Here is a 27,922-nt window from a genome sequence, read left to right as displayed (position 1 = left end):
CAGAAGTCATTTTAATTTTTGTATTTTTTTTGACCCCAAAAAAAAATCATTTCCACCACTGTACATTTCGACTACACGTTATTTCACACGAAGTGCTTGATATACATAAGTCCGTCAGTTTCTGATTAAGTCCAGCTCACCGAGTCTCAGTGTCTCTGTGTGGGTATGAAACGGGTCTGTCTGTGAGAGGGGTCATCCGTCTCGGAGACCCTGACCTTGCTGCCAGCATTGGAAAAAGCGAGTGTGGTTGGGCATGTATATAAGCAGCAGGTAGAGACCTACTGAGCGAGGTGTAATGTGGGAGCCCTGTGCTGGGGTAAGCCGCCGCGAGGAGTCCTGGATGTGGTAAGTGAGGATCCAGTGCACTATGATGCATAGCCAACAGGTGGTTACGCTCGCTTTCCTCTCTCAGGAAGGCCAGACGCTGCCGTTCCTCCAGTTGACTCCTTTGCACCAAGGCCATGGACTGCAGAAATGGCTCACGGGGGTAAGCAGGGTGCCCCATCATGGCACGTTGCAGGGGGTCATTTCTTATTAGGAGGTCCTTGCCCATGGAGTCCCTACGAGGAAGATCTAAGCCTCGGTAAACATTCCGCATAGACTCCCAGTGTTGAGGCGAGTAAGGCAGCCTTTCGGCTCCAGGAAGTGGACCCATTCCCAGAAAAGGTGAGACTAGCCTTGTCCTGTCAAGACCAGAATGGCCAGCTGGGATTCCTATTGGCAAAGGAATAGTTGAAAGAGGTGAAGGGTTAATAGCAGGGACTCTGGGATCCTGCCATGGTTTTTCCAAAGCTTTCTGGTGTGTTGTAACCTCATGGTCCTGGTTGTCTCTCTTCTCCTCCTTCACCCTCACCTTGCTGCTCTTTGCCACGGGTTCATATTCGACTCTAATCTTCTTCTCAGCTGGCTCCCAGGGTTGGCTATCGCTGTTTGGCCGCTTGAGATCCTCTCTCTGTTGCTTGGGTGATGAACTCTCTTTTCCTGCTGGCTTGTCCTCAGCGGGCTGCTGCTGCTCACTTTTGGCATCCTTTTCTTTTTTGTCACTTTGGATCTCTTTGTGTTTTGGCTCCTCGGTTTGTTGAGTTTGTTGTGGAAGCTCTTGGGCTTGTGTTTTCTCTCTTGTCTGCTCCTCTTCCTTGGTCTCATCAGGAGAGGAACTTTTGAAGGACTCTGTTGGTTGTTTGTTGTCCAGTGCACTATTCCTGATGGGTGACAAAAGCCTCCCATTTGATTTCTCTTTTGGCTCCCTGCAATGATTGAAATAAATAATTATCCAATTAAACTCTTAACCAGGAGGTCAACTCTAAGAATTCTTGATCAGGTAGGTTATCTAGCACCAGGGGTGTCCAAACCTGTTCATGGAAGTCCAATGTCCTGCAGTCCTGAGATTATATACAACCTGCCCCAAACTCACCTGCCTAGAGCTTCCTTAGGTAATCCTAAAGACCTTAATTAACTGGTTTAGGCATTTAATTAAAACTGAAGATACTCTTTGCAGGACATTGTCCTTCCGCAATCAGGAATGGACACCTCTGGCTTAGGCAGTTTGCTCCTGAAACACATCATGGAGGCCTACATAACTTTAGAAAGCAATCTGATAGCATTCCCAACGGTTCAATAACAGTTGCTCGGCTAGTGCAGGACTCCTTGGAAGTTCCCAGTTTGAATTTTTTTTCCAGAACAAAGTCCCCATTTATCAAATATGGTAGCAACCGGGTCACAAACTTTCAGGGATGCACATGCTGACTAAGGGACTGTCATTGAGGTGAATTCTAACGGACATGATTCTGTCAAGATCATCTTGATCTTGGAATTGCAAAATAGCGGGTACCTACCATTCCTTGTCATCTTTGTTGTCTAGGGAATCTCTCTTAATCGCTGCCCTGTCCGGTATAGAGAGAGCTCTCTCAGTTTCAGAAGGCCTTGGACACAGAGGCAGTGTTGGGAAGGATGAGGGTGTCTGGTGCAATCTGTTCCAGGTCTCCAGTTGTCCACTTGAAGTTGGCATCGTTTTACTATCTTTAGTCCCTTGTGCTGCATTTGGTGCTGTGAATGCATAATTATCATCAGTCAGAGAAAGACTGCATTTTTAACCTACAGCAAAAGCAGATCCTTTCACGTCAGGATAAAAGATATCCTTACTTAGTGATGGGTTTCCTAGTCCTCCAAAGGCAGATGAGCTCAGTGTACTTAGCCCTCCAAAGGTGAGTGGCTTATTAAGAGTCTCTACACAATAACAAGAGATAAGGCAGTTTAGAATTTCAGGAGTAATGTTGGTCTAATATGAATTCAATTTTAAAGTCAGATGTGATCTTACCATGATGGGGGATTACACTGTGGAGAATGTTTGGGGTATGCGGTAAGGGTCCATAGGGCGAAACTGAAGGGTGTGTGGGACCTAACAAGAAAGATACTGGTGAGCACAGCCCTGTTTCTGTCAGACAATCTCTTATAAAAATCACAGGACACTGCTTAATGTTGACACTGGTAGTACCTAACCCTACCCCAGTCCTGTTTCTTAAGAGCCAACGTCCTGCAGAATATAGCTCCAACTTGCCCTAAAATACCTGGAAGTAATCCTTTAAGTAATCCTGAAATCTTTAATTAGCTAGTTCAGATGTGTTTAATTACAGTTGCAGCTGAACTCTGTAGCACACTGGCCCTCTAGCAGGAGAACGTGACTACCCTAAAATCAATGGGAAGTACCAGGTTGATAAGAATGCACTGTTAATCCATAAACCTATAATTTAATTGGTTGATGGGATGTTGTTCCAGGACCAACAATTTAGTAATCCAGGAACATCCCATTTGGCTAAATTACAGTCACTAGTGTGGATTTGATCCCTGTTGTAATTTGTACCTGCATTAGAGAGGATGGTGGAGGGACGGGGTAAATCACGTGGCTGCAGTCCCATGAAGCTCGAGACAGGTGATCGATTCAGAAACTCAGGCTTAAATCCAAAATCTAATTTATGTGGCTCAATCTGCATCTGCTTCTGTAACCCCAGAATTAGAAAATGGTTATATTAATTAAAGCTTACTTATCCAAAACTGGATACATTCCACATCTTAAAAAAAGAATAATTATTTCTTTTGCATTTACCTTAATTTTTTGCTGATGATGGTAAACTTGCCATGCAATGTGGACATGCATTGCACACCACTTCCCAGGTTTCTGAGAAAAAAAGAAAAAAAACAATGAATGATGGGTAAAGAATTGTGATTTACTAGATTAATAAAGAGGAGTTGGATCGCATGTAAACCTTACCTTTGGTTTAGGACACATGGGGTCAAGAAGCTAAAAAATAAACAAAGCAAACAAACATTACATTTCCCTTGTTATATTTCTTCAATGATAGACAGAACAGCTGTAAATATTTAATGACATGAACATATATGGCTCAGATTTTGACCCATTAGAGAAGCCTTGCAACGGATGCAAAACTGAAACTTACTCTGGAGTCCTTCTGTAAAAGTTGGTGTGGCACAGATCCTGGCCTTGACACCACATCTAGTGGGTTGGAGGCCTGCAAATAGAAAATTTGAGAATACTACGTCTATATTCAATTAAATTATTAACGTGATCATGAATCATGCCTTGTTCTTCCACAGCACACGTTCTCTTTTATATAAGTGTGGCTAATCCAGCCTTTACATTTATTATTCATGGCCTTTAAAAACAGGCTTTGCAAATGTGGGTCTGAAAATAAACACTTTGCAGAATCTCATCTGAAAACTATAGAAAACCACAAGACTTTTCCTGTTTTTTCTTTTCTTTCTTTGTGGGAGGTCATCTCAACTCAAAGAATTATCACGTTATCATGTTATCACGAAACATAGTGGCAGACAAACCTTGGGCTGAAAAGCTCCCTGGAGAGAGCTGAATGGTCCAGCAGGTGGAACCATAGGTGGTATTCCAGTCATTACTGACGGATAGGACGGGACCAACTGTAGGGAAACAGCAGTAAAATGTCATTAATTTCAGGAAACAAAAGTGTGTTCATGCTGATTTAGGACACAAAAGCATTTCTGTTTCTGGCCTCTAAAGTGAAATCAAAATTGTCCCCATTTAAGTTTACATCTCACAATTTGTAAAAAAAAAAATGTATTTTTTTGGCATTTTCGCCTTTATTATGATAGAACAGATCAGGGCTGACAGGAAGCGAGGTAGGACAGAGATGGGGGTCCTCATGTTCGAACTCGGGACACCCGTAGCGTAACAGCAGTGTATGTCGACAAGCTTCTGCCACTGAATAAAAAATACTAAAAGAAATTGTGACTCAATTCTTCTTTGCTTTCAATTGCAAATTTATATAGATATAGTTTATTAGACATAAGAATTAAAACTTATTTAGAATTGTCTTAGAATTGCAAGAAACAGTCAAAATTGTTCCGACTTTTTTTTTTTTAGTCCACATCCCACAATTGTAATGGTAATTACAACTTTGATTTATGAATTTCTTGGAATTGCAAGTTTATATCTCACATTTTGAACATCTCATGATTGCCGAAAAAAAAAAGTTCAAAATTATGAGATAAAAAGTCACAATTACCTTTTTGTTTTTATTCAGTGGTGGAAACAGGGTGAATGAGATGGATGAGTAAAAGAAACATGCAACTCAAATCACTGGCCATGGTGTGCACAAGATATAACTTACATTGTGTCTATGGAAGTTATCCACTTTAGCGGGGTATTTGTCAAACTGTAAGAAAAGAGAAAAAGATATTAACCTTCACTTAGTGAATTGTCAGAATTTCAGCTCAAAACATTGATTATTATGAGCACTGATTAAGAGTATTTCTCCTCACTTGTCTGGCAGGGCTACGCACCAGTGGTGCTGCTGGGCTGGGCACGATGGAATGGGGGAATGGAGTGAAGGTGTGCTGATGTGTGTGTTGGTGTGTGTGCTGGTGCTGGTGGAACTCTGTGCGCAGGCAGGCCGGGGGAGCTGGAGCGCCTCCTCGATCGACAGTCTGGGAGGCCAAGAAGCGAGAGTTTAACTCTTGCCGTAGTAGGTCATGATCTAAGGGACACACGACAGAGCGAATTAGAGCACAGCTAGCAGATATGTGATTTATTTTTTCAGTCTGTATGGTGCTGCTGTACCTGTGTAAGGAGCTGTTGCTGGCGCGCTGGGCACTGGCAGAGCACTTCCTGTTAAGAGGGGAGGAGGAGGAGCCAGGGCTGTCGTCGGGGCAAACATGTTGAGGTGTTTAGAGATGGGGATGATAACAATGCTATTCTTTACTTGTGCTGATGCACTCCAAGTGCACAAAAATGACTACAAACAGCTTGTTCCTTCAGTTTTCCTTCAGTCTTTCTTGAGTTCTAAATGTCTCCTCCTCGTGGCATTTTGATCATTGTTTTCTGCTTTCGCATTTGTGGTATTAGCAACATCAGCAAGACCTGCAAGTCAATAAAAATACTGAGTCAACACATGGCATACTAGGCCAGACAATTAGAGAATCTTCAATTCCTGATTTAAATGAACTCCTCTCTTTCATTTTTCTGTTAGAAATGTCACATTATGGGGAAAAAATGGGTTACAGTTCACACTGATATTAATAAGCATTCTTGGACTACTATTACTTCACACATTTATGAGCAATGATAAAACTGCATAGACTATTTGAGGTAATACTGTAGTACTTAATAAAATCTGAAAAATTTACATACAATACCACTGAAATGTTTGGGGGAAGTAAGATTTTTTTGTAAATGCTCTTTCAGTAATAGTGCTATAAATTAATCAAAAGTGACGGAAAAAAATGACATTTATAATATTACAAGAGATTTTTGTTCTTTTGAACTTGATGTTCATCAAAGTATTAAGTAGCAAAACTTTTAATGTTTGTAATAATAAGAAATGTTTATTGGGCACCAAATCAGTATATCAGAATGATTTCTGAAGGGTCATGTGATATTTCACAATAGTAATTTTATTTTCTTTAGTGAGCACTTCAATAAGAGACTTCATTCAAAAACATAAAAAAACCTTATCACTCCGAAACTGTTTTAAGCAAAGATATCTTGGGGAAATTGGATACCATTCGGCTTGGTATGATGCATCGAATCTAAAGAGACCAGTTTTGTCATTTTTGGCCCAACCATTCAGAAGTTATAAGCAAAAATATGTATTTTTCATATCTCCTGAGCACTTGGTGGCACAGTGCCGAAACGCTGCAGGTAGTCTCAGGTCATGCTTGTTATAACACTCACCAAGTTTTGTCTCAATATGTCTAATTGTTGTGGAGATATAGCCTTACATGCATTTTTGCGTGCTGTTCATATAATTCTTTTGCATGTTATTCAAGAATGATTGGACGAATCAACTTGAATTAACTTTAACTTCTTGCCAGAATGGTCTGAAGATAATCTGGTTACATTTTCATGTCAATCGGTGCAATGGCCTAGGACGAGTGCGAAAAAGTAGGTTTTATGAACAATTGCGATTCAACTCGGCATGAGCCAAGGATTCAGAGGAAAAATAATTTTCATTTTCTGGCTTACGGTTCAAAAGTTATTAGCATAAACATGAGTGCAACTTTGGACAATTGGTGGCGCTAGAGAGTTTGAGTTAGAGACTCCAAATTTGCTATGGTGACTTTTCTCACTGTCCTCTATCAGTGTGCCAAATTTCACAACTTTCCCGCAAGCGATTCTATGGGCTGCCTTTGACTTGTGGCAAGAGAAGAAGAAGAAAAAGAAAACCACGCTAATGGATACGATACAATTTGGTGCTTGGCCCCTAATAATAAAAAAAAGAGTAGGATATCTCTGTTTTTACAGCATTAGCCTTTTCACGCATTGCCATACCACTGATGATGTCGGTTTCACCGTGACATTTACTGGTCCCTCCCGGGGGGTGCTAATAATGAATGCAAATGTGATGAAGGGGTGAAATCCCTTAGGGATTGGCCCATCTATACAACCTGCAATTACCTCCTTTTGAACAGCACTCATGCACATAAAGCAAAGCAGTAAATCTCTTTTGTGTAGAGCTGTCAATTTGGGCCTTTTCTCCAGTACTGCTGTATCTATAGTGAAAGGTCTTTTGAGAGCCCCATAATGGATTGTTAGCTTCTCCGAGGGGTAGACCTCCTTTCGCGAACACCAGGGGTCCATGGAGGAGGGAAACACAAGGAGCAACTTATTCGCCTGAGCTGAGCTCCAAATCCCTTGTGATGAGCTGTTTGTAGGATGACACAGGTGCAGGGGTCATTCAAATGGTTGGGAACAGTAAACATGCATGGAGAAACGTCCGAGACGTGAATGCCAAGAATGCAATACTTTATAAACTTCCAGATGAAGACAGGAGTCTCAAGGGAGGAGAACAGACTAGTCCGCCACATGGCACAACGCAATAGCTGGACCGGCTACAGACTAATCGAGTAAAGCTAAATAACAAGCACACAGAGTCCTTAATAGACCCTCATAATGGCGCTGGTGTTTAAATCTAATTTGCTTCCCGTTTAATCAAAGAACAGCATGTGCTGATGTACCCTTCCATCAGACGATGCAATAAGCAAGAAATGAAAAAGTTTGGCTCGTGTTTATAAGACTGGTTTCGCTTAAACTGCTTGTTTTCAATTAGTGTCATGGCACAGTAATGCTCTATTTTGATGCAGGTCAGGAATCGAGCTAAGCCTCTTTTTGGAGCTGTCAGGCCACCAGCGAATTTGTCGTCTTGTGTCAGTTGGCAGCTGCCTTCCCCGAGCCATTTTTGTCATTCATCAAGCCCATTACTGGCCTAACCCTTCCAGGCATGCAAAAACGAATGGTCTAATCCCTTCATTCTCACAAAGACAAGATTAGCTGGAGGTTAAACACTCGTGTTCTTTAAATTTTGTCCTTGACAGGGTGCCAGGGGAAAGCTCTTAATCTCTTGAAGGAGCAGTTGGAGGGAGCTTTGTGTGCATACAAAAGTAGACAAGCGTGGCTCAGGCGGAGCGCAGGTAAGCCCTCCTAGAAACTCCTCATAATCTTCCAATCATGAGCATGTTTACCGTAGCCGTCCCTCTGCGGTTTTGTGCTTGCAGATGGCAGGAGACGTCTCATAAATCATCCAGTGGCATCGAGGGTCCGGGTGCGTTATTGCTAGGGCACAGTTGGCAAATGACTCAAACTGAGAAACAGTTGTTCTTGTATGCTGACAGGTTCCCACGTGTGTGAACGAAGCCCACTCAGCTAAGGTGCATCTGTTCGGCTGCACCTCTCTGACACTTGAACAGTCTCCGAAGAGAAGAAACCACTTTGCGGTTGGATTTCAGTTGTGTGGGTTTGTATCGTTGAAATATGCTAAAACAAATACTCAAACTTCTACATTCAGGATTAGTCATCAACTGAAAACAGCTAAAAAAGCTCCTACCTCTATGTCTCTGCACTCTCCACACCCCTGAACAGAGTATGAATCCACTAGAAATGTGTCGGTTCAGTCGTTCTAGGCTGTAATCTGGCAGGTTTAGAGAGTTGTCTCTGGTGCAGCGTTCAGCAGGCGTTCAACAGCTCTTGAATGAGACACAGGGGAACAGTATCTCTCTATTCTCAACTTGCCAGTCTGTCTGCAGGATCACAGTCTGTGGTGTTGGGTATCAAACACACTAAGCGAACACTTCCTTTATGGCAGTGCTCTCTCTCTCTCTCTCTCTCTTCCAGTTAATACATCAAAGCAAAAAGCCAACTGGGTGGCACAGGATTTTAAGCACATGCTTACTGTTATTTTTTATGGATCAAATCAGTAATACATGCAGGTCTCGGCATCAAAAGAGGGATTCTACACAGTTTTTCGTTACAGTATTTGGTAACACTTTATTTTAAGAAGCAATTCTATTAACTAGCTGCATGCATATTACTAGCACATTGGCTGTTAGTAGTTCTTATAAAGCACATATTAATGCTCTATTCTATAAGACCATTTTTTACATCCCTTGAATCCTATCCCATACCTAAACTTAACAACTACCTTATTAACTATTAATAAGTAGCAAATAAGGAGTTTACTAAAAATAATGTAATATATATACCAAAATATATATACTCCAAAACCTCATTTCATCAGCCATATACAGCATATGACAGAATCAAGGCGTATCTGAGCAAGTCATGTCTTGTTATTATAACGTAATCCCTTCCCAAAGGATGATGAGAAAGGCCAGTTCAGGACACAGACTAAGGATGTATAAATTGCTGTGAGCGAAATGACTGCATTCTCCCCACAGTCAGTACAATAGGCGGCGGTGCTCAGCAAAGACCTGTTTCATTATTCAGTGCTCATGTTTCGTTCAGTCTGGGATTAGTGATGGGGATGTAGGCCGGTCACGCACACAATGGCTCCTGATGCCTGTGGGATGTGTTGTACCTCCCGCTTCTGAGAAACCGAGCCCCTGGAGCGCCAGTAAAACAATCAGCGGCGTGAAGGACACTAGAGACTCGAATCCTCAGCTCTAACGGACTTAACTGATGATAAAGGGCTCGTTGTGAGTCTTATTGCAGCGGTCAGTCACGGCTGTAACGTGTGTGAGAGCTGGGGGCAAAGTGAGCACTAAAGTTGGAGAGTCAAAGTGTATATTTGAGTTGTGCTGAAAGCTCCAAACAGTCAGCTGTCTCGCTGATCTCTCAACAGCGCTGATCTCGGTTATACACTATCCCCCGATGCTTGGGCCAGTCCAGGCTCGGGTTACCTTGTGAACAATGCCAGCTCTGTTCTGGCTGCCTATCTCACAGACTTCGTTGTACTAACATGTATACCTATGTCTGCAATGGATAGGGGATGAACAGATTATACTATGGCCTTGAATAGTTTCACTTCGACTTTGAAAGTGATCATGTCTGTGAAATGCATTTTGGGCCCTGGATATCATTTAATCTTAACACAGCCTTAACAAGCATCGCAAGAACGTGAAAAACCCTCTATCCAGGCCAGTCACTGCATATCGGCCAAAACCGTGGGCTGAAGCAAAGACAACTCTGTGAATAGCGGTTCAGTTATTCCTGGCGGAAACGCATTACGGCTATAAGTGCTGAGGGAAGCTGTCAACTTTTGACAGCCGAGTGTTGGGCGAACAGATTACACAGCTCCTCGGCGAGCCTGCTCGTATTAGCATTAACCACACACAACCATAACAACAGAAGGTCAAACATAGTCTAGTGCTTATATGAGGGATTCTTCAGTGAGGGAAATGATCATATTAAAGAAGAACGCTTAAAAATAGTCTTTTTACCAAATCATTTAATATTTGAGAAAAAAAAATCATTTAAAAATAATTGTATTGTATTAAGCTAATCTTTTTTTTTTTTTTTTTTTTTTACTTATTATTCAATATTTTTTGGCGAAAAACAACCACAAACAAAACAAACCTGAATGTCATTGCTTTATTGCCACAAAATGTATCTGTTTTATCTTTTTTAACTTTGTATCTGACTGAATAATCACCTATATTCAGACAAACAGCTTGTCTGTAAATGTCATCAGAACTCTATTGCTTCCTCTAAAAATACACACCTTTAAAGGATTAGGAATATGATGTGTGTCATTCAAGCAGGAAATGTCTAATTAAAAACTCAATTCTGAGAAGCATTTGGCAGAACGCTGAGAAATAAAACAGACCCTGAAAGCTGTCTAATCCCCTTATGATTGAGACAAGCGTCCTTTAACTCAATTGCATTAAGATGGCTTAAGGTTTAAAAGGCTTCTCAAAACATTGCTGCACTATGTGTTCACATCCTTCTGTCATCTTAGACAGCCAATCAGATTAGACAAAATGAAAGTTATTTTATAAGCAGTGCTAAAACACGAAATGTTATTGCACATGAGGAGCTCTGTACTCTGTAGAAGCAGTCTGACCCATCAGTCCATTGAAGCTCCAGCCCAGCGATAGTGAACAGACCTTGGCCCTTGCTGACAAATGTGCCAGACAAGAGCCTCCAAAGCACCAGCTCTAACATAAAGACGTAAATTCCATTAACTATTGCTGGTGACTCTATGAAAGTAATCTGGTTAAGTTCTTAAGTGCCTCTGATTTGATTCCAGCATGCTTAAGAAGGAAAAACTGCTTAAAGGAAATGATGAGGATAAGTGATATAGAGAGAAACAATTGTGGTTTTCATGAATGCTTCATGATTTAAATGTTAAGTGTACCAAATAAAAATAAATGCATGACCGAGAATGTCTTGTTAAATAAATCAGCGAGGCTAAAGTGTTTCTGGGCGGGCTGGCTGGCTGTGGAGTGACTGACCCTCTATCCGATTAAGTGGAAGATTACTAGCACGTACTTGGCCTGAATGCACCCACCTCCTAAGTTATCAAAATGCTAATTGGCTCTACGGATATTGCGTTTTACATCCTTGTACTCAACCCAGAAGATTTTTAATCATGCCATCTGCCCAATGCAAGAATAAAGCTTCTTGTAAATGTTGTTTTCATAATTCATCATATTACAGAATGGAAATGTGATGCTTCAAATGTGAAAACATTCTTAACCTTGGAAAAAAAAGTCATGAGATGCACCTATCTAATGACCAAAGCTGAGAATATATAACAAGCTTAATAGTCAAAGTAGACATAAAAATGCCCATTAGCGATTTAACGATTCCATCTCATTGGAATAGGGAGTGATGTGATGACATTATCATTGGATAATTGAGTCTATCTATCAAACCTATCAAGAGGTGTTAGATATAATGCCTGCTCATGAATTCTCATACAGGGAGGTAAATAAACACCAAACTGAAGGCAGCTCAATTGGTAGAGCATTGTCAAGAGCAAGGTTGGGGGTTTGATTCCCCTGGGAACACATGATAGATAAAAATTGATAGCCTGAATGCACTTGAAGTCGCTTTGGATAAAAGCGTCTGCTAAATGCATAAATGTATTTTTTTAAATTTTATTTAGTAATGGTGATGTTATTAAATGTGAGGTTTACATACCTGCATTTGGAGGAGGGAATATCTCTGTCAGAGCAACCTGCAATATTAATACATTTCAGTAAAAATTCTGCTTTAGCCATCACAAACATGTAAACCACAAGAGGACACTGTTTCACCACTGCAAAACCTGACAAGCGGCTTCACTCTTTTAAAGCCCAATGCTTTCAAAGGAAATGAACTAAAAAATAATAGTTGTTCCATGCTTCAAAACATGAAACAAACACATGGATAAAATCAAAAGGCATCAAAAATGTAATTATATTATGTAATTAAATGAATGGATTTCATTTGTCATAACCACTACTTTCAAGAATTATAGGCATGTCTCACTTTCGCAGTTGTATCCAAATGCGCAGCAAAAACAACCAACCCAAATCCAAATTTTAAATTAGTAAAATAATTTGAAAAGAACTTACCCAAAAAAACACTGAAGCGATAAGGCAAGAAGACCCTTCTCAATGTAATCCAAAATACTGCCAATTTTTTTTTTCAACTATCCAATGCTTTTCAGAGTACAGTCACTCCAGCATCAGAACACAAAAGTGTTAAAAAGTGCTTTCCTATAAACATAAACCATAGGTCCCTTCAAAATCTAGGAGCAAATTGTTTGTTTTTACCCTTTGAATATCAGGGCATGTATGATATTAAACATCCTGAACCAATCCTTTGAACCGGTATCCAGTAAAATCCTCCAAACACAGTAAACGTGAGGCTCTGAGCTCCTTCACCATCAACAGATTAAGCCCAAATCCACTCAAAGCAGGTTTGAGATCCTTTCCAGAGCGTGTCCGGCTGCACTTAGCTCGGCTCAAGAATGCTCCCTCAGTAGCGAACCGTGCATTCCTGTGATCCCTCCCTCAGCGGACACTCCCACACCTCCCTCCTCAGCCCTGAGAGCGGCACCCCGGCGGCAGAACAATTACAACACTCTCCTCCTCTCTGCTCAACACGTACGTATAGACAGTCTAGTGATTGTGGCCATCCTCTTAATTACAGGCCCAGAATAACCAGAGGGGACAGGCAACGGGTTCAGAATGCTGATGAGACACTTCCACCTCGCACCGAAATGAGACTTCACCCTTATTGGGTGACGTGTCGGCTCCAATTAATGCTTCTGTGCTGGTATGCCACCTTGCTTCTTTTGTAAGGTGAGAAAAGGATGATATGATTTAATGCGGTGGTTGCATTTGTACCTGTCAAAGCTTATTATAAATGCATCACATAAATGTGAATGTCATGCACACGGTGTTGTGGAATTCTTGGTGAGGTCAGCCAATCGCAAAGCTCGTCTTTGGACAGAAGGCTTGTGAATGTCAGTGGGAAAAGGGCACGGCGAGATGATGAATCACAAGACGGGATATTATCACAACAGATATATCACGTAATTTATTAGAAGCGTCAACACCCCCATGGGAGGAGGCACATGAAAGCTCGTGCACTCATCAGCCTCATGTCTTCTGTTGCTAATGCGGTGTCCTCTCTGAACCGGGGATGGGCTCTCTTGGGGAGATAGCAGAAGACTTCAAAGTCCATGGCCCGCCAGGATCGCGGGGAGGTCCCATTCAGTCATTGCCCCTGTCGGCCCTGAGGGAGTTTCTAATTGCATTTCACAGGCTCTGAACAAAATAGGGCCTTGTTCAAGCTGAAGTTGGTCCTCCTGCTGGGACGAAGCTGTGATTTGCGACTCCTCAGCGGGGTGTGGATCTCCGGCTTGCTAGAAAAACATTTTCAGCTTCCTTCTTCTGACTGCACGCACTGGGGCACCCATAGGCGGATGAATACACGGGTGGCAGCGTCACCCTCTTCTCCCCTCGGAGGCCGTTCGATCTATTGGACTGGAGGCAGATGTGTGGGCTCAAGATGAAATATTAATTCAGACCTACACGAGAGCCATCAAATATCATCAAACAGAAGAAGATTAGGGGGTTTTCTTTTCATAATTTATAAGCTCCAAATAAAAGCTTCTAGCTGAGCAAGATGTTATTGCTGTGCTTTACCATACCGACTATGGCGATATGATATTTAATACAAGAATAGACCTTATTTATAAGTACTTCAGAAGAAGAGCATTTTGGTTAAATTATGTGTATTATTTTTTTTGTAAATCTTAAGTCACAAGACCCAGGATATTTAGTGTTCGCATGGAAGCGGCGAGATATATGGCATCTTTGTATGTGATGTTTTGAGATATACAAGCTGCATACATTCACCGTTCTAACTACTAACTACTCATTTTTTTGCAACCAATTCTTGTTTGGAACATACCCGACTGGCAACTTGAACTATTGCTGTGACTCTAACCTTATCATAATTCAATGCTATTTTTATAAGCATTATTTATTTTAACAAATAAATAGATAATTTTTTTGTTGATATTCATAGATTTTTCTACATCACATAGGATTCCACGATACGGAAGTTTATTAAGCCAAGGCTTTTAACTACATTTCAGTACTAGTCCTAATAGTTAGGATTGGTCATTTGACCCAGATCTGAGTATTTAACAACTATTACATATTCATCAACAAATAATTTCAAACATTAATTTCCCTCAAACGTCATAATCTCATTTATATGAAACTGAAAAGAGCAGAACATTTTCACAGTGCCATGACAGTTTAAGCAGTTTCCAAAAAACATAATCATATATTACCAGCGCACAGCATGTGCAACAAACACAAAATAGTAAATCACTCCGAAATTGTATCATTATAATCATCAAATGCAGAAATACGGAGTCAGATGTGATTACTGAAAATGAGATGTGAAACAAGGGCTTTTATTAACTCAGTGCTCATTCTAGTAAATTAATTCTAAATCATTTTGTGTAATTATGACAAAGAATCAGTTTACGATAGCGTATGTACATCTGTCCCAACGTTACCCACCTCCCAAAGCGCTAAAAAAAAAGAGAAAACGAAGGAAGAATGAGCACACACAAGTTTTCCATCTGTGTTTTCTTAAACACCGAAAGATTCTTGCAAACTCGCCTCAAAGGCAAAGTCATTAGTGCCGACTTGGCCTGATTGTTTTCACTGATTTTCTGTCTGAAGGAGGAGTAAATTGATGCCTTAGCCCTTCAGTTCCAGTCTGGCTATTAATTTCAAAGAGCAGGTTTGGCCCGATGGCCCTTAGAGAGAACGCTGATTTAACTAGATCATTTTTAATGGGGATGGATTCCTTCATACTTGCCCTTTGGAAGAGCTTCTGTCCTCCATAACCACTGGTCTGTAATGGCAAGCTCCTTCTGAGACTATTACTAAGGGCCAATTGGCCTTGAAATGAAATACATAATCTTAATGTACTGGAAGATGTACGCTCCGTTCGCTCATGGAATGGAGCGACTCCACACCGCAGGAGTTTTCAGTCAATAAACAGAAATGCTGCGAGAATGTCGCGCTGTCAGATCAACGTAGGCTTCGCAAGCGGGCGTACGCAAACTCGCATGACAGCCGTTGCTATTTCCAGGAAGAGATAATCGAAGGCATTTGACTTGTGAGAGCCATGGCGAAATAGCAATATTCTTGGATTTCAAAGAGTGTCTAACCACTGAATAGGGTTCCCATACGCCCTTTCATTGGGATGACACAATGTTGCATCTGCTCGGCAAGGGATAAATTAAGCATGTGAAAGTTTTAGTGAAATCCCCATTTTCCAGTTAATCAAATCTCCCATAATCAAATTAGGAGCTGTAATTCCCCAGGATGCGTGTGACAAAAGTGCATTATTCCTGCCTTTGGAGCCACGAGAGAGAAATCAGCGTGAGGCCATTCCCCTCTGCTTCAGTGGCCCTGAATTGAATTGCTCTTCCGACTGACCCGAGCGCAAGAGGCAGGGTCGAGGTAAACTTTGGCAGTGTTTGAGTTCCCAGCTCATTAAAGAGCTGCCTCTGAGGCCACCTCCAGAGACTGTTGAGCCATTCATTAATGAGGGACTTGTGTAATTTTCCCTGGACATCTGTGACGAACAGGCTCTCTTCCCAATGGCACACAAAAAACACCTCGGACAATGAAGCTCACGTTGATGTCTTAGGGAAACAACCAAGGCAAAACCTCTAAAATAGTAATGCGCTTGCATATCAAATCATTTTCGAGCTTACAAAGCTGCAGCGATCACCTGTGAGGACTTATTTTCCACTGAATGAAAAGTCTTGGCACATACAGGGAGCACAGAAAGTGGCCTTTTATGCTCGTTTAGCAGGGCGGTAAATAGGCCCATGGAGCATTCGGATGCCACTTATGAAGTGTTCATAACCGATGCGTACCTCGCGGCTTTGCACAACAGCTTCCTTCCAAACCAATTCATATGGCAGCTAATGAATATGCCACTTTAGACTTCATGAATTGTTCCTTTCCGTTCACTGCCCCCAGTGTTAACACCTCTTTATACGATTCTTAACACCTACTGCACTGCCTCTCAAGGTCACTCTGGCTGAACGGAGAGCTGGAGAAAGCCGCACAAAACCTGAGAGGCTCAATTCCTATTCATTTGTCACATTTGCATGCATGCCTCTATACTCAATCACACAAAGGCCACGGTAGCTTAGCCATTGCCCCCTACCAATTACAAATGAGTCCATTAAACTGTCTGCATCGGGCCCAGCCTCTTCATGGTAATGGCTTGTGAGATTTCCATCATAATCGCCAGGCTCCCACTGCAGTCATGAGTGCAGATGGAGGAGGAGAGTGGGTAAAGAGCTATCAAACAGGGCAAAGTGCATTCCTTCAGCTTTGTTTGTGTGCCGGCGAACTCAAAAGCCAAAGCTTTCTTTAGGAGTGAAGCCTTATTGCAAAATTCTCACGTACTTTAAAGAGCTACATGTGCAAAAATACGGGCCTTGATACTGATCATTATTTTATATTGCAATATATAAACTATTAATGGCATATAGATATGAAAATATAGATAATTTTTTTATCTAAATAAATCACAAAACAAAAACATCTGTTTAAGCATCATAATAAATATAATGCACAGTAAGAAAAATGGATATTCATTTTGAGATTTAATAAAGATTGCATTAAAAGTTTCATCAAATTGTTAGATTTTATTAATTAGATATATAACTGAACTATCCTTAAGTGAGATGGCAACAAAGGTAATCCAGTATTGGGTGATGTGATAAATTAAAAAATCTCTATAATGGCAGATATATTGTGCACCGCTAATAAAAGTGACTAGTGCATATGCAATCTCTACAATATATTATCCTGAACTATTATTATTAGGATTTATAATTGACTTTCATTTTCAATGTCAATATAAAACAAAACCCAATACAGACTATCCTCATTGGTCATTTAATAAAATAATTCTTTATCGTTTTTAGATATTTTCAGATTATTTGTTCTGTCAAATCGAGACCATTGTAGAAATGTGGAGAACACTGAAGCAGATGGGATGTTTCTTGTGGTGTCAAATCATTTTCTTCATTTGTTCCAAAATTAAATTGCAGGGGGTGATTACGCACCTTCTCTATTGGCGATTTTGGAAGAATAATGTGAACAGCTTTTATTACATGCTGGTTGTTACCCTGACACCTAATTTACAAAGTCTGTTAATGTCTAAAGGGAAATAACAAATCATTTAGGCCATACAATCAATCCCATAAACATTCATTTATCAAGCTCATTTGTGAAGCCTGACCTAGTTCTTTCATGTCATATAACAGGACAACTCTATAAAGATCTATTCAAAAGTGTAGGTAAATCACAGCTCATAAAAAAACCCTGACAAGTCTCTGCATTTTAAAGCAATCATGATATATACATTTTAAATATAAATTTCATTAAAGGATTTCACATAAGCAATATTAGAAAGCAAGTGCACTATCCAGCAGCCTGAGAGGTTTCACTAGTTCACTAAAGGTTTTAAGATAAACAATAAGCAAGTCATGACTAAAATTTGTTTTGCACCCCATTGACTTTAATAGCATGGGCAGCTGAAACATTCTTCAAAATATCTTTTTTTGTTTGTTTTCCACAGAAGAAATAAGATATACTGGGTTGGAAACGACATAAAGGTGGGTAAATGATGATAGAATGCTCATTTTCGGGAGAACTATCCCTTTAAAAACCAACAGTTCCCGGATAACTGATGTTTGTCAACCTTTAAGTCTGCAGCTTGTGAACCTGCAACACTATTTATAAGAGTTACAACCATTCTGCAACAAAACGAACCCTTACAACGAAGTTAAAAATGTATTGCTTCACTCAAACTATATTTCAAAGGACTGTAGACTCTCCTCAACCGTTACATGGTGAGAGTGATTGCAGCAGATCACCTTGAGGATATCAAGCTCTAATGTAGTGCCCCAGTAGTGGAAGACCATGAAGAAAGATGATAGGACTTCAGAGGTATTAATCACCACGACAGCGAGAGGCTCAGCCTCCAGCCACCAAGGGCTCAGGATAAGCTCGTAAAAATTGCACGGCCCTCCACAGGGCGCTCATGTCTTACTTGTTTATGGCAGCGAGTCCCAGAGGACGTGGCAGTGATGTGCTAGCCTCTAAACCCACGCCGTCAGGAATGATGTATGACCATCATTACCAGAAAATATCACTTCAGCCGACCCATGATCTTGCTCCGCTAAGGGTCATATTATCCATGAAGAACAAATTACAGTCCCCTCCGCACATTTAAATTACTGGCAAAAAAAAAATGCTAGTGCGGAGATGGTGATATGTCATCTGTGACAATGCCCCCCAGTGTAATGCAGATAAAAACCCACCTGAGAAATCATCATCCTACAGGATGCTAAAGTTCACTTGCGCTCGCTGTCAAGCAGAAGCAAACATACAGGAAAGGTTGTGCACTTTATTTTCCCCCGTTTGAGCAATTAGTATATTTACACAACAAAGACAGTCATGAAATGGAAATCTTCAGATTGTGCTGTTTATTATAAAAGCCTTCTGAGCTTCTATCATTTTTCATCAGAATTCTCTCGTTAAAATTTTTTTCTTCACAATTCGGACTTTTTTTCTTGCTATTGCAAGTTTAAATCTCACAATTTTTTTGCAATTAAGAGTTTAAAATTTCCATTCCTTTTTACTGAATTCTGAGTTTTTCTGATCCGCCACAGAATAAAAAAAGGTAAGAATGATTTTAATTGAAAAACAATATGCTAGCAATTGTGCTCTTTCTGATATTTTTGTTAATCTTTGCAGTTTTTCAATATGTTTGATGTTTGTATCTGTAAATAATTTATTATATACATCAATATATCATTGACTTCTCCATGCTTAAATATCATCATTCGCCAACTGTGCCTTTCAGTGTAAAACAGTGTTAATATATTTAATATAGAGTACATTTATTACAATTATGGATTTGGCAGACACTTTTATCTAAAGCAACATAATTACACTCAGGAGATACATTTTTATCAGCGCTTGCATTCCCTGGAAACTGAACAAATGACCTTAGAATTGCTAACACCACGTTCTGCGGGCTGGGCTACAGGAACATGACTTTAAATCCTGATTATGAAAAAAAAAAAAACTTCTTATTCATGATATGCATTATGCTTTCTTTTCCAAATCTTTGAAAGATATACATATTTATGTAGAATCACTTTTTTTCATTCTTGCTATGCTTTTTTGAATGATCTTATGTTTTCTTTTTGCTAAATGCCAACACAACATTGTTATTCATACAATTCAAAGAAACCTCTAATATTTTGGAAATAGTGCATTTGAGAAACAATCAAAATCTATCTATGAATATGGTATGATGCATATTGAAGATTTCAGAACCAGTAATGGAGTGTCACTGGAGCAGAATTTTCTCAATATAAAATACGGATTCAGTTTGAACACATAGTGCTTTTCTGTACCTGCTAATTTTTATGCGAAACTGAATTTCTACTAATATTATATTATATTATATGTGAGGATTGAATAATATGGTTTAATAACCTGCTGGACCAGACCTTTTGTTGGAGCGCAGCTCCCATGTAATGCAACAGAATGGACAATTAAAGGTACAGCAGCGTGGTCATTCTCTGCATTCTCTTTGCCTTCGGAAAACAAATCCCCTGATAATTTATAACCGAGGAGAAACAAGCGGCTGATGAATAGTATCCATTATCATGCATCATTTACTGTAATAACAGGCTGCTATTTCCATACAAGAAATGACAAAAATCCTCCATAAATTAGTTTCGAATTTCGCCTGTGGATGTTGGGAAGAGAATAAAGGAGCTTGTGAGTTCTACCACCCAATATCAATTTCAAGGTCCATTTACTTCCTCATCCCTGATCCCTGCCACGCTGAACAGACGGAGACCCCTGAGTGGGCGCATATGGCAGAGGGCTGGGAGTCCACTGGAGCTGGTAATGATGGCAGCGGTGGACTGGTCCATCACCGTGCCAGCGCTGGGGCTCCATTGGCGCAGAGTAATTGACAGCCATGAGCTTCCCTACAGAGCTCAAACACCGCCGCCTGCTCTCTGGCACACACTCCCTAATTCACACAAGCAGTCTTGGCTGCTGGCTCAGCAGGGGCAGGCCATCCAATTTACAGCTCTGTCCAGCACTGCCCCGGGAGCCATCTCCAGCCTGTCCAGCCCACCCAACAGAGACTAATGAAGGGCTCCTCCAGCACTTCATACATTATGGAGAGAGCAGAGACAGATCAGGAAAACACTGCCAACACACTCCGCTTTTCTGAACGGAAAGAATCAATTGGGTTGTTGTGGGTAACTGCTTCCCTGCTATGACACCGCTCTCCATTTCAAACGGTGAAGAGAGCGCAAACGAGATATTATTTCTGGCGCTCGTTTACTTACGTTCCAAGTTCAAAATTGCTGCACTGCATGTAATACCACTTAACTTACCAGCTCCGAAATCAAGAAGATGCTTCACCTTTCCAGGTTATGGTGTGAAACGATCCTTCCTAGATGACCACCTTTCTTTTTCTGTTAATCTGTAGGGGGGCAAGATTCATAATCAGGTATCGTGTCATTGCGTATACTGCTTAATGGTGGCTGCATAAGTCTGTCTACATAAGCATAGAAGGATTTATGTATGATGTAGCTTCGCTTCATTCTGTTCTTGCATACTTATGAGAGCACAGAGCACACCGGCCCACTGCTGAGCCTGCCTTGGCATGCTGTTACAATGAAACAAATTGTATTCTGCGATGGCTCCGCATGAGTCTTGGCTTCACTAACGTCCTTGGGATGCTTACCATCTGGCAGTCCCATCACTGTGTTCAGATACACTGCATTACAGAGACAGCACAGAATGCAAAAAAAAGAGAGTGTTATCAGGTATTTTACTGAAATGTTGGAATGTTTACTTATCAAGTTAATAATTCAATAACCATTCACTGAAGTGTTATTTTTGTTTATTTATGGCTGACAGCTACAAAAAATCATCTACTAAAAGCCATTTTTAGGCAACTTTGTTATCGTTAACTGAAACTATTAAAAAGTATATTTTTGAAATAAAGCAGAAATGAAACAGAATATAAATATTAAATTAATAAAATTTGAAACGTTATTATGCAATTTTATTACTAAAATAAAATAAGCTGAAGCTGAAATAAAAATAAAGCTAAATCGAAATAAGTCACAAGAGCATAGAACTAAAGCACATAATTACTAAAACTGAAAATATAAAAATACAAGCTAATTTTGAAATATAAATGAATACTATGATAGTATATAAAAATACTAAACAAACAGATTCAGACAATTAAGTCACACTTAAAATGCTTGAATTGCATTGCACTAGATAACAAATCTAGTAATATAGCAAATAGCTGAATTTTTCTAGTTTGATATGTGGCATGTAATGCAACAACATTTATAGATTTTGACACTTACCTTAAGTGTCCATATTTTTGGGATCACTGTATGTAAAGGTAACATATAATAAGCTGGTTTCTGCAGACAAGGCTGAGATTAAGCCAGGACTGGTTCATAGTTCAATTTAAGAAGCTTTTATAGAGGTACCTTAGAAAAAAAAACACTCAACACAAAACAATGGCACTGACATATTTTAAGATAAATCAGTGAAAGTTTCTTTTAGTTAAAATAGAAATGGAATTTCGTCTGGGACTAGTCTTAAAGGGGTCATATGATGAATTTTTTTTTTCTTCTTTCTCTTTGGAGTGTTACAAGCTCTTGGTGCATGAATAAGATCTGTGAAGTTGCAAAGACTAAAGTCTCAAATCCGAAGGGATATTCTTTATAAAAGTTTAGAATCAACCACACACCCCTATAATGCCTCGTTCTAATGCCCCCAACATCTCTACGTCATGATGTGGGAAGATTTGCATAATGTCGCCCAAATGCTCAAGCAAAGAAAGAAGGTGTAACTTTGATTCTCGCTATTGCTGCTGACGCCACGTTGCGGAGACAGATGCTGTGTTTCGTTGTGAAAGCAAAGCTACTTTGTTTGGTCTTTCAAAAGAGTACACAACTAGAAATCAGTGGTTAAGTTCTATTTACAACACTGTTCCAGAACAGTTCAACCCAAATATTCAGATGTGTGCAGCGCATTTTATATAGGACTGTTTCCTGATCCTGGGAGAGAAGACTACAATGCTGGCTGTTCTGACTCACAGTCTGTAAGTACTTTTACATATGTAAAAGATTTGCCTCTGATGATTCAAACGTGAGTTTTGAGCAGTGTAGAGTAGAGCATTTTTGTCATTTCTCTGATCACAAATGCAAACATGGTTTTATTTATTTATTTTTTACACGGCGTGATGCAACGCGACATAAAAAGACAGTATATTGTCATTATAATCCGTAAATATGTCCCCACTGGATGCAACAAATGGCTTATTTATAGTGGGTTTTAATTGTTTTGTCTCGGCACTCTCAGACATTGCAGTATGGTTAGGGGCGTAACATTTCCATCACATGCTTGAGGTATTTGGTCAATCACAATGCACTAGATAGCTGGCCAATCAGAGCACACCTCACTTTTCAGAACAATGACCTTTGTAAAAATCAACACGTTTTGGAAAGGCGGGGCATAGAGGAGAAACAATAATGTACAGTATGTGGAAAATAAGTTTTTTTTTTTTTTTTTAACTTCACAAACACATTTGAATACACTGAATGCACAAAATAAATGTTATTTTTAGCAACATCATATGACCCCTTTAAGGCTTGATTGTGAAACCAGGGGGAAAATATTTGCATATTAGAATAGATTAGATTGGCTAAAAATGCTTTTAAAAAATCCTCTTTTTTTTTCTCGAAACTGTCATGAATTTCAATGCATGTGTTTTTTTTTAAAGAGCCTTGGGAATTAGTAGTTGACTACCATGGTCAAATTGGTCAGAAGGGGAATTACTCAGAGCTGAGTTTGCCTCTCATTAAACAATTGACCCTTATTTGTGCCCATTTTCACAAGGCACTGCTGCAGAGGTTGGGCCAGGAATCAACCAGGTTAATCCATCAGCTTTATGGCAGGTGGCAGGGGCTCCTTATGCTCAATGTAGTGGAAAGCAAGGCTTTATTACCCCTGGTTTCTCACTGAGAGAGATGAAGACAAAAGCAACAGTGACAGAGTATAGAATTTTCAAGGCTGATGGTCACGGTTGATGCGTCAATGTTCTAGAAATCTGTTTTTGCGCCTCAGCATTTCAGCCGCAGTGCAGACAAGAATGGTGTCCTTCACAAAAGAAACCCTGTCTGCTCGATTTTATCGGCTCCATAAAATGCCGTTGGCAAATTATTCATGACAGGTGAGAACACCCTGGATATGAGCCAATGTCTTTTGACTTCCGTGGAAGCAATGAAATCCACTGATGACAGCTTACGTGACATTTACACACTCCGATTCCCGTCCTTTAATAGCTACGCTCCATCTCCCTGGGGTTTACCAGCCAGGCCGACTGATAACAAACCTGTCAGGAGGGTTCACGAGGGATATAAATCCAACGCTGGCGGAGAAATGATGTGTTCAGTGGAGGAATATGGAGAATGACATGAGCTGCACATCGGCTTAGTGACAGATGATTTGTTACACCGTGCGCTAAATGGAAGTCGCCACAACGACTGATTAGGTCTTATCAGGGCCGTTTCAAGCGAGCAACTTTTTCATTTCACCTCTCTCCAAGGAGCCACCATCAAAAGAGATCACAGAGGTTTCCTCGGCGAGCCTGTCAGCTCAAGGTGAAGCCGAATGGGGGAGGATAACAGGGATGAGGAAATAAACTGCTGTCTCAGATAACATTAATGCTCAAGCTTCACGGCTGACAGTTACCTGATAAAACATTATCTCAGCCAATGAGAGACAGGACAAGACAAACACGTCCCCCCACACACAGTTTTTCTAAAACATTTGGCCAGATTACATTAAACCGCTATTCATCTGTGGGTCGTATTGTAACTCTAGAGATCCTTTTTCCTTTTTTAAAGAAAAGGTCACCCATCTCTCATGTTTTTTTTTTTGCCGTAATAAGACTAAATGTATTATTGGAGTGTGGCTTCTGTTGGCTGGCTGGAGTATGGATCATAAACACGCCCTCTCTATGAAAATAAATGGGATGTGAGCCAAACTAAATAATCAAAATACACTTCAAATAAATTTTTCCCGAAAATGGTTTCATTATTTTAGGTAGTTCTTGTCACGGTAATGTATATTTAAGTGTTAGTTATTTAACAGGTTTGCTTTTAGTTAGGACCTTTAGTTAGTTAAGACTTTGATATCGCAGCTCCACCTCAAGATTACTACTGTGCAGACTTGGACTCCAAATTATGTATTTTTCGCAAGATGACAGCGGCCATACTGAGATGTTTTGGCTTCACTTTGCTACACGTAATATCAAAGACTATAGAATACCCAAGACAAAGTTTTGAATGGAAAAAAAATTCAACACTCAATATGGCTGCTCTATTGAACAAAGGTAAAGTCTCTAGATGTTTTAGATACATTTAGCTTGGCGAACAGTTTTGGAGAATTTGATTTTTCCCCATTCAAAGAGATAGGAGCTGCACTTGCATGCCCAAGAGGACTTTCTAAGATATTCGGCGAGTGATATGACTTAAAGGGTCATACTTTGGTAATATGCATGTAAAGGACATCACAGTTTTTACAAATTCACACTTTCAAAAGATGATGCTGGTATTGTTCTCAAAAGTTAGTATTTTCAGGCCCCCTAACACCTTTATTATGTAAATGAAAGGCCAAAAAAGCAAACAAAGTTATATGACGTTTAGAATATTGTGCATTCTGATTGGCTGTCAATGTGTCAATCATTCATCAGTTGGAAAAAATCATTCTGAAAGTGATTCCAATGATATTGCTCCTCTGTGTTGTTATTGTAAAAAAGCCGTAATGTGGATTTCACTATTCTAATAAAATTTTTAATGATTATTCAAACTTCTTGTCGTCATTAATTATCATCCTTGCTGTAAACAGACCTTTACTTGCTCCATCAATGAAAATAGTAGTAGTGTAGAGTAGTAGTGCTTTTTTCATTAAATAATCCGGTTCAGTGACTGAATGAAAGACTCATTCCTGAATAAATTTGGTTTTGGATCGGTTAATTCAGTAACTTAGTCTCATGTCACTTGTTTAGTTTCTGAATTAACAAATGAATCAGTTGAATGAACGATTCAGTGATGGACTCATAAAGACTTGTTGCCACCTACTGGTATAACTATGCCACCAGCTAAAGTCATTAAAAAACACTGGGGAAAAAATGCTTAAAATAGCACACAGAATCACATCAATATTTCAAATGCTGTCTCTAACTGAGAATCATCCTGAACAACCGTGAAATTCTCTCAGAGTGAGCAGATGGCCCTTCCTATATGCAACATCATCCATGTATTGACTGACAATTCAATCCAGATGAGACCACATTAGACCACAAATTGACATCTATCACAAAGACTGAATCTTCCTCTTAGTGGTGCAATGATCTGTATGATGGGCCCCTCACAAATCAATAGTAACAATAATGATCTTGTTTCACAAATCCCTATGAAAATTCATGCAAATGCAACTTTTTGTTAGCTTCTGGATCAAGTCTTACGTACACTTTATATCTTATGCACAACAAAATTTAAACCAAGCAGTGGAAATGTGACGAAAATCCACACATTTGCCGGTCTGTTCTCATTAGGACACCTTGGCTCAGTCTACACCCTCAAAGTGTATCTGTTTACCCATGGATCTCATTTGATGAGCCATAAGGCAGTAATTGGATGAGGCTTGTGATCAGATGTTCTCTTGGGGAAGCTAATTCCACTCTTTCTGACCTGCCTAATATTCTAAGACCAAGCTGGGGTTAATGGGCTGCTCTTCCCCCACCAACTGCTGGTGCTTGAGTATCCAGACTTCTGTATAGAAAACACTGTATTATAGCTCTGCAGAAGGATGTGACAGTATAAGATGCACAACACGATCCATGATAAAGTAATTTATGCATGAGCACTGGACCGCAAGTGAATAGAAGATACATTTTCATGATTAGCTGAGCAGAGGTCATGCGTAAATGGATATCATATAGCATCCCTTCTGCCAAAAATCGTTAATCTGACTGTAATAGTTCCCATTTACTGGAATGTGTGTTTTTTCCCTCTCCACTGGGAGGTTTTTTATTTTAACAGACAGAAACCACATTTGCTGCTGCCTGGGATACTGTATATGAGCTTTTGTTCATATTCTCTTATTCAAGGGAAGAGACTGGAAGTGCTGGCAATTTAGGAGTGCAGTGGGTAATATTTCAGATTGAATTTAGTGTTAAATACACACCTATTACATGGTTTTTATATTTAGTGTGATATTTTGTTAAAAACACAAGACAAATCGTTTAATGAACAACAGGTTAATTATGAGTAATTTACATTTTAAAGTTCCAAATAAAGCAAAAACGATGAGCGATTGTTTCTGAATGAATCAATGTTTTTGAACAAATTGCTTGAGTGAATCATTCAGTGACTCACTCATAAAGCCAGTTATTACTACCGTAATGATATAGTGAAAGAATTTTAAATTCAATATGGACAATATGGATAAAATTTGGCCATTTCTAATAATTTTTTTTGTCTGTCCCCCTCAATATCTATGTTGATTATGGCCCCGTTTCGTCTAGATGGACATCTTTTGACAGCTGCACTCAGTCTTTTTTGTCGCATCTTAAAACACAGTCTTTTAAAAATGTGAGAAAATGTCAGAGACCTTTACATATTTAACTGCCCACATCTAGGGGCCATTTAAACAGAATGTGGATTTGTAGTTACATTTTTTAATAAATCAATGTTTTTGAACAAATTGGTTGAGTAAATGATTCACTGACACTCATAAAGAGTGGCATCTACTGCCATAATGATATAACCGGCACAAATGATCACTGAAGAATCTCTACTTCTAATGCACAGCTGATTATTATTACAAAAACGCTGTTCAGCCAATCAAATTCCTGAACCAGAACAGTTTGGAACCTGGCTAAAATAAATAACCCAAAGTGTGTTTTTTAAATGTGCTAGATCAGCTCAGACTAGGGGGGCGATGCTCACCTGCAAGAATGGTTAAAACTATTTAAAATAAGATGGAACAAGGTCCAAAAAATAAATTCCGTGTGACGGAAATACGCCCCTCACCAATACTGTGATGCGTTTCCTGGTCAGAACACCAGCAAGACAAGACAAAAACAATAAAACCCATTACAAACTAAACATTTGTTGCATCCAGTTGGGACATAATTATGGATTATAATGATTTATACTGTTTTTATGTGTCGTGTTGCATCGTGCCACGTAAACATAAAACCATGTCTGCATTTGTGATCAGAGAAACGACAAACAACAAGCTCTACTCTACACTTCTCAAAACTCACGTTTGAATCATCAGAGGCAAATCCTTTAAATATGTAAAAGTACTTACAGACTGTGAGTCAGAACAGCCAGCATTGTAGTCTTCTCTCCCAGGATCAGGAAACAGTCCTATATAAAATGTGCTGCACACATCTGAATATTTGGGTTGAACTGTTCTGGAACAGTGTTGTAAATAGAACTTAACCACT

At 39.8% G+C, this 27,922-nt stretch overlaps 1 protein-coding gene across 3 annotated transcripts; it reads right to left on the bottom strand.

Annotated features, from left to right (window-relative positions):
* Positions 1-15: 15 nt before the first annotated feature.
* LOC132108065 (autism susceptibility gene 2 protein homolog) lies at positions 16-11,987 on the bottom strand. 3 transcript variants are annotated; one of them, XM_059514542.1, is made up of 13 exons: positions 11,927-11,987; positions 5,108-5,407; positions 4,831-5,024; positions 4,659-4,703; positions 3,853-3,948; positions 3,456-3,527; positions 3,269-3,298; positions 3,104-3,175; positions 2,861-2,996; positions 2,318-2,398; positions 2,143-2,226; positions 1,836-2,046; positions 16-1,247 (listed from the first exon to the last, which is right to left on the bottom strand). In XM_059514542.1, the coding sequence occupies exons 2-13, from the start codon at positions 5,202-5,204 to the stop codon at positions 137-139; spliced, it is 2,229 nt and encodes a 742-aa protein (XP_059370525.1). In that variant the 5' UTR covers positions 5,205-5,407; positions 11,927-11,987; the 3' UTR covers positions 16-136. The 3 variants fall into 3 exon arrangements, with proteins under 3 accessions (XP_059370525.1, XP_059370522.1, XP_059370523.1); XM_059514539.1 differs by having other exon boundaries at positions 4,810-5,024; positions 11,927-11,986; XM_059514540.1 differs by lacking the exon at positions 11,927-11,987 and adding an exon at positions 8,370-8,633 and having other exon boundaries at positions 4,810-5,024.
* Positions 11,988-27,922: the final 15,935 nt, after the last annotated feature.

Source organism: Carassius carassius, chromosome 28, assembly GCF_963082965.1.
Source record: "Carassius carassius chromosome 28, fCarCar2.1, whole genome shotgun sequence".
In the NCBI taxonomy this organism is placed as follows: domain Eukaryota; kingdom Metazoa; phylum Chordata; class Actinopteri; order Cypriniformes; family Cyprinidae; genus Carassius; species Carassius carassius.
This window is presented reverse-complemented; position numbering and strand designations above follow the sequence as displayed.

What these genes read in the sequence shown, in the direction of transcription:
- LOC132108065 (XM_059514539.1), bottom strand. Translation starts at nt 5,204, where the DNA reads ATGTTTGCCCCGACGACAGCCCTGGCTCCTCCTCCTCCCCTCTTAACA. An exon ending in TGCGTAGCCCTGCCAGACAA is followed by an intron (nt 4,704 to 4,809) that starts GTGAGGAGAAAT and finishes CTTTTCTTACAG; the next exon opens with TTTGACAAATACCCCGCTAA. An exon ending in TTTTACAGAAGGACTCCAGA is followed by an intron (nt 3,299 to 3,455) that starts GTAAGTTTCAGT and finishes TTTATTTTTTAG; the next exon opens with CTTCTTGACCCCATGTGTCC.